General features: G+C 34.6%; 1 protein-coding gene across 7 annotated transcripts in view; it reads left to right on the top strand.

The window, feature by feature from the left end:
- Positions 1-12,952, top strand: part of LOC110807519 (nuclear pore complex protein) — a 38,327-nt gene that overhangs the window by 22,740 nt on the left and 2,635 nt on the right. For all 7 annotated transcript variants that reach the window (XM_088209065.1, XM_088209064.1, XM_088209063.1 and 4 more), the window contains exons 14-23: positions 388-519; positions 1,974-2,096; positions 3,716-3,814; positions 3,922-4,110; positions 8,067-8,238; positions 8,322-8,478; positions 8,644-8,846; positions 9,313-9,454; positions 9,933-10,093; positions 11,571-11,687. In XM_088209065.1, the coding sequence (XP_088065191.1) occupies positions 388-519; positions 1,974-2,096; positions 3,716-3,814; positions 3,922-4,110; positions 8,067-8,238; positions 8,322-8,478; positions 8,644-8,846; positions 9,313-9,454; positions 9,933-10,093; positions 11,571-11,687 (1,495 nt within the window). The remainder of the gene's footprint in view (positions 1-387; positions 520-1,973; positions 2,097-3,715; positions 3,815-3,921; positions 4,111-8,066; positions 8,239-8,321; positions 8,479-8,643; positions 8,847-9,312; positions 9,455-9,932; positions 10,094-11,570; positions 11,688-12,952) is intronic.

The following is a 12,952-nucleotide window of genomic DNA, read 5'->3' as shown; positions in this document are numbered from 1 at the left end:
GAAAATTCATGGATGATAGACCCAAGGATAATCCTTGTTAGAATTGTAAAAATTAGAACAGAAAAGTGAAGTAATCTAAGCCACTTAACTGATAGGGAATCTGGGGACATATTCTAAGGAGCCACGATACACTAGTGAGAATTGCTCTAAAATTCCATGGGAAAGCTCAATTTCTCAACCAACGCTGAGGGTTTAAGGGACAACCATAAAGCCAAGCCTTCTGGTAGATACCTTCTTTGACTGATCTTAGGTCTCATGATCCCCTAAACCAGAAAGAATCTGTAGTCAATCTGACAATTCAGATAAGTAACTAATATATTAAAAAGAAAAATGTCACAGCATTAACTGGTTATTTTGTTGACGTATGTGCATCATTGTTCCTGGCAGGCCTCATGGTGATCCTCAGATGATCCGGTTTGGAGCTCACGTAGTACTTGTTCTTAGATACTTGCTTGGTGATGAGATGAAAGATTCTTTCAAAGAAAGACTTATGACCATTGGTGATCTCATTATAAACATGTAAGATCCTTATTCTGAAACTTGTATACCATCATATACTTCTTGGATGAGGTAATTGTATACTTTTTGGTTGGGGTTTATAGTCTGTTGAAAAAACAAAATTTAAGACTTATCCTCATGCATAGTTAATTGTTTGCTGGTATTTTCTTTCTTGGCACAAAATTCAGTAGAACTGTAGGATTCCCATGGATAAGCAGAACATAGGACATGGCTATATTAATAATTATTATAAAAAAGTTATTGAGGTATCTTTTTCTCCCTTTGCGAAAATTCTCTTTTCTGGTAGTAAGAAAAGAAAACCATTTTTCTGAAGATTATGGTTTTGAGCACATTAAATGTTGCAAAATAACGATCTCATATAAAATCTGCACTTATAATGGAACCTAAGTGTAAATATGCACTAAGTCTTTCTCATATATTTTCATTGAGAATTCACAATAATCAACCTTGTAGCTAATGTTACTTTATTTTTCATTTGCCCACTTTGACCTTCTCCAACTTGTAGAAGGCATTTTGGAATGACCTGCTGTAGACATCCAAGTGTCAGATGACTTTTGAGCAGAAATATCTTTATTTCTTTGTTATTATTGACTAGTTTATTCTTTGTACTTATGCACTAGTTCGTTAATTATTTCTTTTGTTGAAGGATCACAATAATGGACTATGTAGCTAATGTTACTTTATTGTTCATTTGCCCACTTTGACTACCCCAACTTTTAGAAGGCATTTTAGGATGACCTACTATAGACATCCTGTCAGATGACTTTTCAGCAAAAATATCTTTTAATTATTTGTTATTGTTGTCTAGTGATTTTAGGAATAGTTCTACATATCTTGACCAGTGTTCTTTTATGTGTAATTCTAGGAACAATTATTTTGTATTATATATCTTGATTTATGCCTAGTTATTTGGTCTAACTTATAGCACTTATTATATAAGACCATTTCCTATTTTCTTGATATAAAAGACTTATAATAGGCTCTAGCGTTGCTGCAGAAATAACAAGCAATCTTCTTGCTTTGTCCATTTCTTACTGACATCGTGGTATCCGATCTACTGCTGCCTAATTGAGTGATGTTTTATATCACTTGACAATATGGTTATGTTGTACCTGAGTATGTACATGGGTAGTGCCCCCTTGGCACCTTTACATCAATACATACTATATTTTTATTTCAAAAAAGAAAATTGTACCTGAGTGTGCATACGTGGTGAATCTCATCAGTTGTACTGTCAGTCAGTTATAGTCCCACATTGATAATATCTAAAATATGTCAAGCTATTTTCATGTTGGAAAAGAAATTTGAGACAGCCAATTTTACATCAGTGAGTTGCCTTGCTGGAGAGTTTACTTAAGTTTGTATTCTTTGTTTGAACTGAGGTTGATTTCAATTTATTATGGAGTCCATTTGGCTACTTTCTCAATTCTTATATTTAGCACTCTCACTTTCAGGTACGCAATGTTTCTGTTTTCAAACCAACATGAGGAGTTGGTGGGAATGTACGCTTCTCAGCTTGCACGTCACCGTTGCATTGACCTCTTTGTTCACATGATGGAGTTAAGGCTTCATAGCAGGTACATTTCTTTTTAAAAAGTCTTATTGCATATGTAGAGAAGTGATCGTATCTTGATTGGAGCTAATCTACATCCTAAATCATATTTCACTATTAACTTCTACTCTTAATGTGAAAGAAATTTGTTGAAAAGTGGTATTGTGTAAAATTTGTAAAAAGAATAAACTACACATATATAATCTCCAACATATATAAATAGGGCTGTATTATTCTATGAAATCATCACATCTATTATTCCACAAATTTAGATGCTAATTTTGTTAGTGGAAACTTGTGATATACACTTATGCCAATTAGCCAACCAGCTTGCTTCAGTTTAATTTGGCAATCCTAAATAACTGAGCTATGGCTTTGGCATTTGTTTTTTGTTTCTTGTTTTTTATTTTTTTGTTTTGTCTTGCATCTGAAGGAGTACGAGGATAATTTTTCCTTGCCTTCTTTATGGCAACTGATCTTGTTGGATAGCATATACATCATTAAGTTATAATTTTTCTTCGAATGTGCCTGGTTACATGATTTAGCTTCTCAGATCTCTTTGCTTATATTCAGTTTCTTCAATAGCTTGAATATTTTATTTACTCTAAAACAATAGAATGCAAGCAAGAACAGTAGGCATTCATCACTGTGGTCAACCAGGTCCCTTTTATTGTATATTCCCAAACAATTGAGTTGGAACCAAATTTTATATCAACTTTTTGTAATTTACACTGATAATCTTAAATTGAAATGAAATAGTTTTCAATCTTTTCTAGAGTTGACAACCCTCAGAAATGGGAAATGTAGGAGCAACTATGTAGATTATTCAAAGCCACTGTGGTATGCAATGGGCTGAAGCATCGTAGGTGCTATAGAGTGCAATGCGATCTGGGTTTTAATTCATATAGAAATCGAGAAAAATATTTTAGACGAAGAGCTAGAAGATAGCAATAAGGGCTACGTGTTTAAGATCAAACATGAATTCATTGTTATCAGAAAAGAGTCAAATCGAAAAAAGAAGAGTCAAAGTTGTCATAGAGAATATATTCACCTAGCACATGGCTACGTGGAAATTAGAAAGAGAGTGCTAAGAAGTTTTTTGTAGTTAACCGATGTCCTAATCATAAAGTGAAGTATGATTCTTAATTTTGAAGAACTTAATAATCTTTCAACCAAGGTGTTTCATCTGTCATGTAATGTAATGAGAAGGAAACCAGAATTACAAAACCCCCTATAAAAAAAAAATTCCCTAGGCCAAACACAAGTATGCTTTACTTCTTCCTTTTCCAATAGCTTATTATGGGCAATATTTTCTCTGCGGATAGGTGACAAAGTCAACCATTGGTGCCTTATGTTTTCTCTTTTTCTAAAGTTTCTACTTTTTTCTTCCCTAGGAAAAATCAACTGCGTGTGTCGGAAGGTCTGACAGTGGCTAATTTAGTTATTTCTCCTTTTTGTTCTTATAATTTTCTTTTAGAACTCAGTTATGTTCATGGGTTGCAGTAAGCAATGAATATCTGCTATGGCATAAAATGCGGAAACTGAATTCCTGAATTGTTTAGAGCTCATATTATGAGATTACTTAATAACTTAAGGCATGATGGTTTTTATTGATGTTGGGTTTGCTTCTTGGCCTGAAAATAGTGTACATGTCAAATACAAAATCTTCCTTTCTGCCATGGAGTACTTACCACTCTCTCCGGAGGATGATTCGAAAGGCAGTTTCGAAGAAATTGTTGAGAGGTATTTGTCTGTTTTAAGGCATTAAGTAAAACTTGTTGTATTGCTGTAACTGTTAAAGTAAAGTGAATTTCAGTGCAAGGTTACCATGTAATTTCTTGGGCTAACAGGGTTTTGTCAAGATCTCGGGAAGTCAAAGTTTCAAAATATGATAAGTCATCAGATGTTTCGGAGCAGCATCGGCAGCAAAGCCTTCAAAAAGCTATGGTCATCCAATGGCTTTGTTTTACACCTCCATCCACAATAAAAGATGTTAGAAGTGTTAATGCCAAACTTCTTTTGCGAGCATTGATACACAGGTACTTTATGTTCTTTCTAGCTGTAAAATAGGTAGTATTTTCTTTTCTCATGAATATTGACTTGAAGAGGTATACAGTAGTATTGAGCTAAGAGAACTCTTTGTTACCGGGCCCTGAATCCTTTTATCCTCAAATTTTTTTCTTAGAAATGATGCAGCTAAACTGCAAGAAAAATGTTGCCAAATAAGTTACTGGAAGAGACTCGAGCCTGCTATGACATAACAGCAAGAACCTCTCTATCAATTCCCTTTGCTAATGGAATCAACTTGCTTTACTCAAATTAACTGGGAGGTTTATAGCATAAAAAACATTCAAAATGCATCAAAGAGGCATAACACGATATACGATTGTGTACAAACATTAGTAGCTTTATTGGCAAAAAAAAGATGTGACATTACACCTCCTTCACATTTCTACAAACTTGTAAAACAACAAGAAGGGTTCAAAGATTCGCCATAAAGTGGACTGTAGAAAGGCACAGAAGAAATGCACTTAGAATTCATTTTGCATTGTCTCCCAAAACTGATTCTTCAAATGACATAAATATGGAATCATCAATATATGTGATTATTATACTTTTCATGGTTCTTTTTCTTTTCAAAAAATAAAAAATACTTCTCATGATTCAACTTACAATTATAGGGGACAACCCCTGTTGCACTATGATAGTGAAAATACAGTTTAACACAGATTAAGGTGAAATGAGAGAAAGAACACAATAAATTTGATGTAGTTGGTTAATGTGTTTCCATTCATGGAGCCACCTAAGGAGGTGTCACTATTTAGGAATTTAAGTCTACAACTAGGGTTTTTCCTATATTTAGTGGATGAAGGAGAAAATTTAAAATTACAAGAATATCCATTATATAGAACCCGAAGGCCCAACATCATACTCTACCCTTGTCTTTACAGGGAACTTCTTGTGAATATTAGTCTCTTTGAATATGACCTTCAACTCAACAACATTTATATCTGTTTGGCTCAATCACCATTTCAGTCTCACTTGATTCCTACGCCTCATTTTCTCACTACTCTTGATAACAAGAATTACATTTCGTTTTATGTTTGACCTAACCTTTCACACCCACCTTGAATTCAATTCTTCCTTATATTGTGGGAATTCGGTTCCCACCCCAAATAATTCAAAGTGGGGGTGGGATTGACACTAAATATATAAATGATATATTAAGTCTACATATTAAAGACAAATATAATGATTAAAGATTGAAATTATGGGAGAGTAGAATATGAATTGAACTAAGCTTGACCCTGCAGTAATTGCAGCATGGGGATTTTCTCCTACTTCCACGAAGGCATATTGGACTTACTCTACTACTTTCCCTGAAGTCCTTGTTAATCTTCTAACCAGTACTTTTCACAATAATCTTATTGACACCGCTGAAATGACTGTAGAGAGGTTCAACCTTTTCACTTATTAACCCTAAAAATAGCATTGATGCAGTTTTACTAGAATCCTCAAAAAGGCTTTAGAATATCTCATTACATCATCTCCCAGTTTGTTGGAGGAAAGCTGTTGGACCCAGTACCTTTTCTCCATTGTAATCCTTAGTTCTTGAAAGTGGCCTCTCTAACCAAAGCCTCAAGTTCCACCAATATGCTAAAATTCCATGTTGTCAGTGAGTCGTTCTATCCATCATGGCCGATTTCCAAGGGAGTCACAAGCTAAAAACGAGCTCCATATGCCTTCAACTCTCAAAAACATTACTGTAAATTCTATTGCTGGAAAATAAAGTATTTTCTTCGAGTTTGCAGCCCATGGAAAAATATTCACATTCTAGTTACCCTTTTTAAGCCAAAAGCCCTTTGCTTGTCTGCAAAAGATCCTAAAAGAATTAGGTAGCCAATTCTTTTTGAAGAAAACTCTCTTACCTCTCAGAGATCTGTTTGTATCCCTCCATACATTGTTGATCTGACTTGCTAGTCTCCTTGCAGCGAGTTGCTTGGACTTTATTTTAAGCTCATGGTGGTCTAATATATGCAGAATAATGTTGATATTGCTTGATTACTCATGAAGATAATCATAGTTTTTCTTTATATTTTTATTTTGTTCTGGTGTATTGTTTAAAAAATTATCTATTATTTTATGGTAGCCTCATTCTCGTGCTGATAATAAGTATTTCTTTTTTTCACATCTCTTTTCTTCCTATTTTTCCTTTTCTAAATTTCCTATGGATTTTGAAAATCTGATGACTTAGCACACCGGGAATACAAAGTGGAAAATGTAGATAAAAGAAAAAATAACCAAATCATAGAAAAGGGAGAAAAAGTGCAATCATAATTTTGGAATTGTAAGATTGTAGGATTCTTAAGGTGCCCAATTAAGGACAAATGTATTTTTTTTTTTAGATAAAAGTTAGAAATGCATTAAAAAGTGGTATGAAGGGGGTACTGCCCATTTACAAAAGATTTACATATCAATGAGCATATCGACAACAGCTCCTATGTCATCAAAAGATAAGAAACTGTCTCAAAAGTATGAATCGAAAACAGTGTATCCATCTATCTTTGATATTTATAAAAGTATTTTCAATATCTTCAAAAGCTTTATTGTTTATTTCTTTCCAAATAACCCAAAAGATTGTTAAAGGAATTAGCCGAGTAGCATAATTGTTAGAAACTAAACCCTTCCAGCCCAAAATCTCATTATAAACGGAGCTGGCCACAACCCAATTAAGGCCAATCAGACTATAGACCATATGCCACAAATTAGCAGTAAAAGGACACCAAAGAAGAATATGATTGCAACTCTCAGCATTATTTTTGTAAAGGAAATATCTGTTGACCAAAATTTTCCCTCTTTTTATCAAATTATCCAATGTCAGGATCTTCTCTTTAACAGCTTCCCAAGCAAAGAATGAATCGTAGGGGGAGCATTAGCTTTCCATATTGCTTGGTAAGGGAAATATGCAGCTGATATAGTGTTTGTCCAGCCAATGCTAAATGACTAATTGAAAAAAGACCGGATGGAGAATTTGCCATTTTTCTGCAGTTTCCAAATTAGAGAGTCCTGTCTGTTCACAATTTGGAGCCTGGCCATCAGATGCATGAACTGTCCAAATTCTTTCATTTCCCAGTCATTTAAGTTGTGGTTGACAGCAACATTACAAAGACTCGAGACATCAAAGGCTTACTAACCAGAAGATTTTTGCGTTGTGCAGTGGAGTAAATAGTTGGGAAGACGGACTTAAGACTGTTTTCAGTACACCAAAGCTCACCCCATTTATTTTAAAAATCTAGAGCTACTCCTCTTATGTTATAAAAGTTTTTAAATTAACCTTATCAGTTAGTACAACAATCAGTTGAATTCTTCTCAATTTGTTATATTATTTAGGAACCTTGAAATATCCCTCATAATTATCTAAACGATCTCATTTTGCTTCTCCTATTTAAAGTCTTATAATTTTTTATTATTTTTACAATCTAAAATTACTTTTGATTAGTTATTATATAAACGTTCAAACTTTATCTCAAAAAAAAAAAAATAAACGTTCAAACTTAATCATAATTGGATTTGTTAAAATCCAATGTATTAGTACGTTGACAAATATGAAATTGATGGGAAGTGTAAGATCCTAGTTTATTTTGAATTCTCTTTTCTTTGAAATCTACATTAGATTGTTCTTTTACATGAAAAATATATTAATTTAGAAAAAGTACTTTACTTAGTAAAAATAAAACATATTTGTTTTTTATTTGATTCCTTCTTTTCATAAAATGGAAGGATAGATGGTGGGGGATAATTGTAGATTTTCGAAATAGGAGTGTTAAGTTTAAGATGTATGAAACTAGATGTGGCTTATTTTATTTTATCCTTTTATTTATGATTAGTCTGAATAAGCATAGGATAGCACCCAGTTGTTTATAGGGTTCCTACTTTCTAGATATAAATATTCCTAAATGGTCCTGCATCATTGTAACAATCATTCCATTTCTAGCAACATATTGTTCCGGGAGTTTGCTCTGGTTTCTATGTGGAGAGTGCCGGCAATGCCTGTAGGTGCACATACATTACTCAGCTTTCTTGCTGAACCTTTGAAGCAAATTTCAGAAGGTCCTGATATGGTGGAAGATTATGTTTCAGAGAATCTGAAAGAGTTTGAAGACTGGGTATGTCTAACCTTAAAATCTGTTCTTGTCCTGAATTTTTCTATGCATATAGATCCATAATTATGTGTTCTTGCATCAACCAGAGTGAGTATTACTCCTGTGATGCAACCTATCGTAACTGGCTCAAAATTGAAATAGAGAATGCTGATGTATCTCCTACTGATCTCACTGTGGAGGAAAGACAAAGAGCTGTTGCAGCAGCCAGAGAGACATTAGAATCATCCTTGTTATTGCTGTCAAGTAAGTCTAGTTACTTTCATGAGTCAACAGCATCCATGCACTTGGCTGCTTGAATGACAAGCATGTATTCTGATAGTGGTTTTTCTTTGAATATTATCTGTACTGTTGTTTCTTCTGAGAAGTGATTGAAAATTCTTCAAGATATAACAGTTTGATCTTTTATAGGGAAAGACAGACCATGGTTAACTTCCCTTGAAGACCATCAATATGAAACGACAGGGCCTCTCTTCCTTGAATTGCATGCCACTGCAATGCTCTGCCTACCATCTGGGGAATGTATGTGCCCAGATGCCACCATATGTGCAGCACTAATGAGTGCTCTCTACTCTTCAGTGGGCGAGGAGGTTGTGTTGAAACGCGAGCTAATGGTATGTTTTTCTCCTTTTAATTTACTTTTTAGATAAACTTTTTCAAGTTTTTGCAGCTCCAAGATATAGATGATCTAAATCTTATGAAGTTGATAAAGCAATTAGCAACAAAGTTGCCCATCTGGAGTTCCATGTTTGGTGTTTAATCACCCTTAATAACATGCCCTTTCGGAGCTTGCAAAGAAAAGCCTTTAACAAATAATTGTGTTGATCATTTAATTCTGATTTCTACTAGTCATTACAGCTTAATCCTAAGTTGTTTTACTCATGAATTGACAAGTAAAGGATAGTGTGGGATGTTGAGGTCAAATTACGACTTAAATGAGGGACTGCATGAGGAAGAGACAGTTTGTTTATGTCTAGCAACAACTCGATATTAGGTTCTTTGTGGTATTAAAGGAGGCCATGGTCTATTGGAAGCTCTTCTCATGTAATTCTCTTTCGTAATGAATTTTTTAATGTGCAGGTAAATGTTGCTGTTTCATCAAAGGACAACTACTGTATTGAGGTTGTGCTTCGCTGCTTGGCAGTAGAGGGTGATGGACTTGGGCCAAATGAGCAGGATGATGGTGGTGTTCTTGGTGCTATTATGGCTGCTGGTTTCAAAGGTAATGAAATTTAAACCTACACTTCTTGGATGCTGGTCACAATTGTGAATAACAACGATGATGAAGTAAATTTAATGAGTAGTTAGTACAGACGTACACAGAGATAGAGAGATATTCAGGATTCCTCTACTCTTAATTGTCACATAAATTTATGAACTACTACCATTTTGTTGTTAAAAGATTTTTATTTTTTATTTTGTGGTGAAAATATATTTTTCGTGATATGGATGGTGATAGTATGATATTAAGGTTATCTAAGGGGTACACGTGAAGCAACAATATTTAGATTTGGGTTTCTATAATTGTGTGTGGTGAAGTTCTATTTTCTTTATATTAAGGAAATTCATTAAGGAGGAGCTAAGGGAACTCAAAAGATCACTAGACAAGCCTAAGAGAACTTTAGGTCAGAAAAAGCAAGTAGTTATATCATCAGTATTTATTCCAGCTGTACTGACTCAATAGTATTAATCTATTCCAGGTGAACTTTCCCGATTCCAAGCAGGTGTTACAATGGAGATATCCCGGTTAGATGCATATTATTCAACCATGGATGGGTCTTTGGAAAGTCCAGCAAAATATATTGTGCAGGGTCTTTGCCGGAGATGCTGTCTTCCAGAAATGATTCTTCGACTAATGCAGGTAATGTTTCTACAACCTTCTCCTTCGGCATTACAACACCAAATCTAATCCAACCGTTTTGCAGCACTGTATTCCATCCACATTTTTATCATTTCCATAAAGACCTGACATCGGACTAATACTTGCAGTAGCTAATGCCACTTTCCTAAATCAGCTGATTACACCTTGTAGGATTAGGTACTCATTCGCTATGGTTAAACCTAATATTTTCTTCTTTCTCTCGACCCACTCCTCTTCAAGACTATTCCTCTCAAGCCAAATCAGGCATTATTCTATCAACCAACTGCCATTAAGAGTGATGACACAAGTGGTGGTTAGTTGTAGACTCTATTCGGGCGACTTTCAATTGGGATACCTGTCATTTATAGATCAAAATTTATGCCCGAATAGTTGCTGGAAAATTTCTACTAGTTTTCTTCTCTTCCTATCTGTGTCTCTGTGTTCTTTCTATTTTCTAAATTATATTTTACTTACCTGTGGTATTTTTGCAAACTAATAAGTGGCTGTATTAATGTACAATCTGGGTTAAACCGGAAACTAGACTAGAGTGAATCAATCCTAGGTCTTGTTTTTGGAATTGTCAAGGTAATCCTTCTTCAGATAATCTGCAAAGCGAGGGTACTGCAAAATAAGTCCCTTATTTATTTTGGCAGTATTTTGTTTAGTCTTACAAAAAGTACTCCTGCATTTAGCAGTAGTATTGGAAAGGAGAAACAGTCTTTTTATGCTAAAACTTGAACTATTTTAGAAGCAGAAAGCAGAAAATGTAAATTGCTAGTAAGCAGAGTCAAACTTTATTCGGGTACATATTTTGGGCAACTTACATGGGCTTCACTGAGTTTTAGAGGCAGTTACGTTTCAGTTCCCGAGACCTCTTTTAGACATCAGTTTAATCCTTTCTATTTATTTTTTGTTATGGAAATAATAAAAATTACTTCAAAACTTTCTGTCAGTGGAAGGACCAATTTAGTAGAAACATGATCACCAGTATATGATAGTTAGAGGTGACTATTGATATTTTAGCAAGCGGGTATTACTTATATTCAAATGGCTTTATTTTTTAAAATTTAGTTTGAAAAATCTAAGGTAAATCTAAAACACAATAAAAATAACCAGTCACTGTTAATATATGATAGTTAGAGGTGGCTTGATTGAAATTTTAACAAGAGAAGTATTGTTTATACCCAAATGACTGGCCATCTAAAGTTTCTTGTGATAAGTTTTGATGTTTTTTCAGGGAAGGTAAAATCCAGTTTTGAACATAAACTTATTTCTTATTTCTCTTCTATAACAAAGACAAAAAAAAGTCTCAAGATTTTTTATGGGAAAGTGAAAACATGAAATGACTAACTAACTGAACTAACACATGCCTTAATGTATTTTAGTTACTTACAATGTTCTAGTTGTCTGGCCTTTATTTTTTCTTTTTAACTGTTGTGATTTCAATAATTCTTGCTGTTACCATTGGTTGTGGCAGGTATCTGTTTCTCTTGTGGAGTCGGGTAATCCACCAGAAAACCACCATGACTTGATCGAATTGGTGTGTTGTGCTGAAACTGGGTTCCTCTGTTTGTTTAGTCAGCAACAACTACAGGTTAGTGGATGATTATTTTGGCTGTTTGTAGTAGTTAAAAGAAGTGATGAGAACCTTAGAAATGTTCTTATGCTGTGGAATGACATAGATGGAAGGGAACTGCCAAAGCACCCTTCCTCCATAGGCTCTCATTCTCCACCATGAACCTCCAGGGCCTTTTGCCTCGCAATGCAACATTAAATTCAATAAACGATGTCATGCTCAACCCTTTCGCCAAACTAGATGTTCTGCAACATCTCAAGCCACTAGATGATACCTCTTCCTCTTCTCTAAATCGTCCCAAAAGAACCTTTGTTGGGGCCACCACTAACTTCTTTGCCACACTAACTGTGATAGTCACCAAAGACAAGAAATAGATTGAAGTATTGGTGATGGCATTTGAATCTTTCAATGCCAATTATTGGACTAAATAATGTTTTTTATTTATTTTTGCGAAAAGTACAATCATCAAGTGTTTTTGTGCGTCAAACACATCCAACCTTGTCAAGAACCAAATTATAGATCTTGACAGGGATTATAGAGTGGATACAACTATGATCACCAAGTAACTTCAGCAAGCCTCTTTACACATACCATTATCATGCATTATCGAGAAGGAAATATACATAGTTCTGAATATAGTTATTTAGGTATTCAGAACTTGCATACATATAATATGTACCAAAATAGCATGGTTCAATGGATCTTTACAGTGGAGTGCTAATGACACACTAGAAGCGTCAGCAATTTTAATACGAGGCAACTACTGGACATGGTAGTGCCAGTCAAAATAAGGACTTCATGAAGACTTTAATTGCTCAAGGTTACACCATTACCTAATTTTCTGAATAAATTGAGTAAATATTTGTAAAACATACAAAACTCTGACATGCAAATTTCTGAATAAAGTGATTAAATACCCGTAAAACATAGAAGATGCGACATGAAAATGCAGATAGGACATTAACATTTAGAAAAGAAAATGTACCAACAGTCCTCTGCTTAAGGTAAACGAGTGTCTAAGTTAAGAACTTATCCCAAGGCCCAGCTCCCATGGAAATTTAGGTTCACCTACATTTAGAGTCTTAATACGACAATAACAGAAGAAATCTATTCAAATTAAACTAGGAATTATTTCACCATTAAGGGCGCGGGGGGAGTTTAACTTGATCTTGTCACTCTCTTGTCATCCCTAGGATACTTTCGTTGTACATAAGAAAAAGGGAGCTCAGCTCAACCCCATCAACCCCCTTGTTTATACCCAGAGGAAGTAGAGCTCTGCCCAA

The sequence above is a fragment of the Carica papaya genome, chromosome 8 (assembly GCF_054855325.1).
Source record: "Carica papaya isolate Zhongbai chromosome 8, ASM5485532v1, whole genome shotgun sequence".
Taxonomy (NCBI): Eukaryota; Viridiplantae; Streptophyta; class Magnoliopsida; order Brassicales; family Caricaceae; genus Carica; species Carica papaya.
This window is presented reverse-complemented; position numbering and strand designations above follow the sequence as displayed.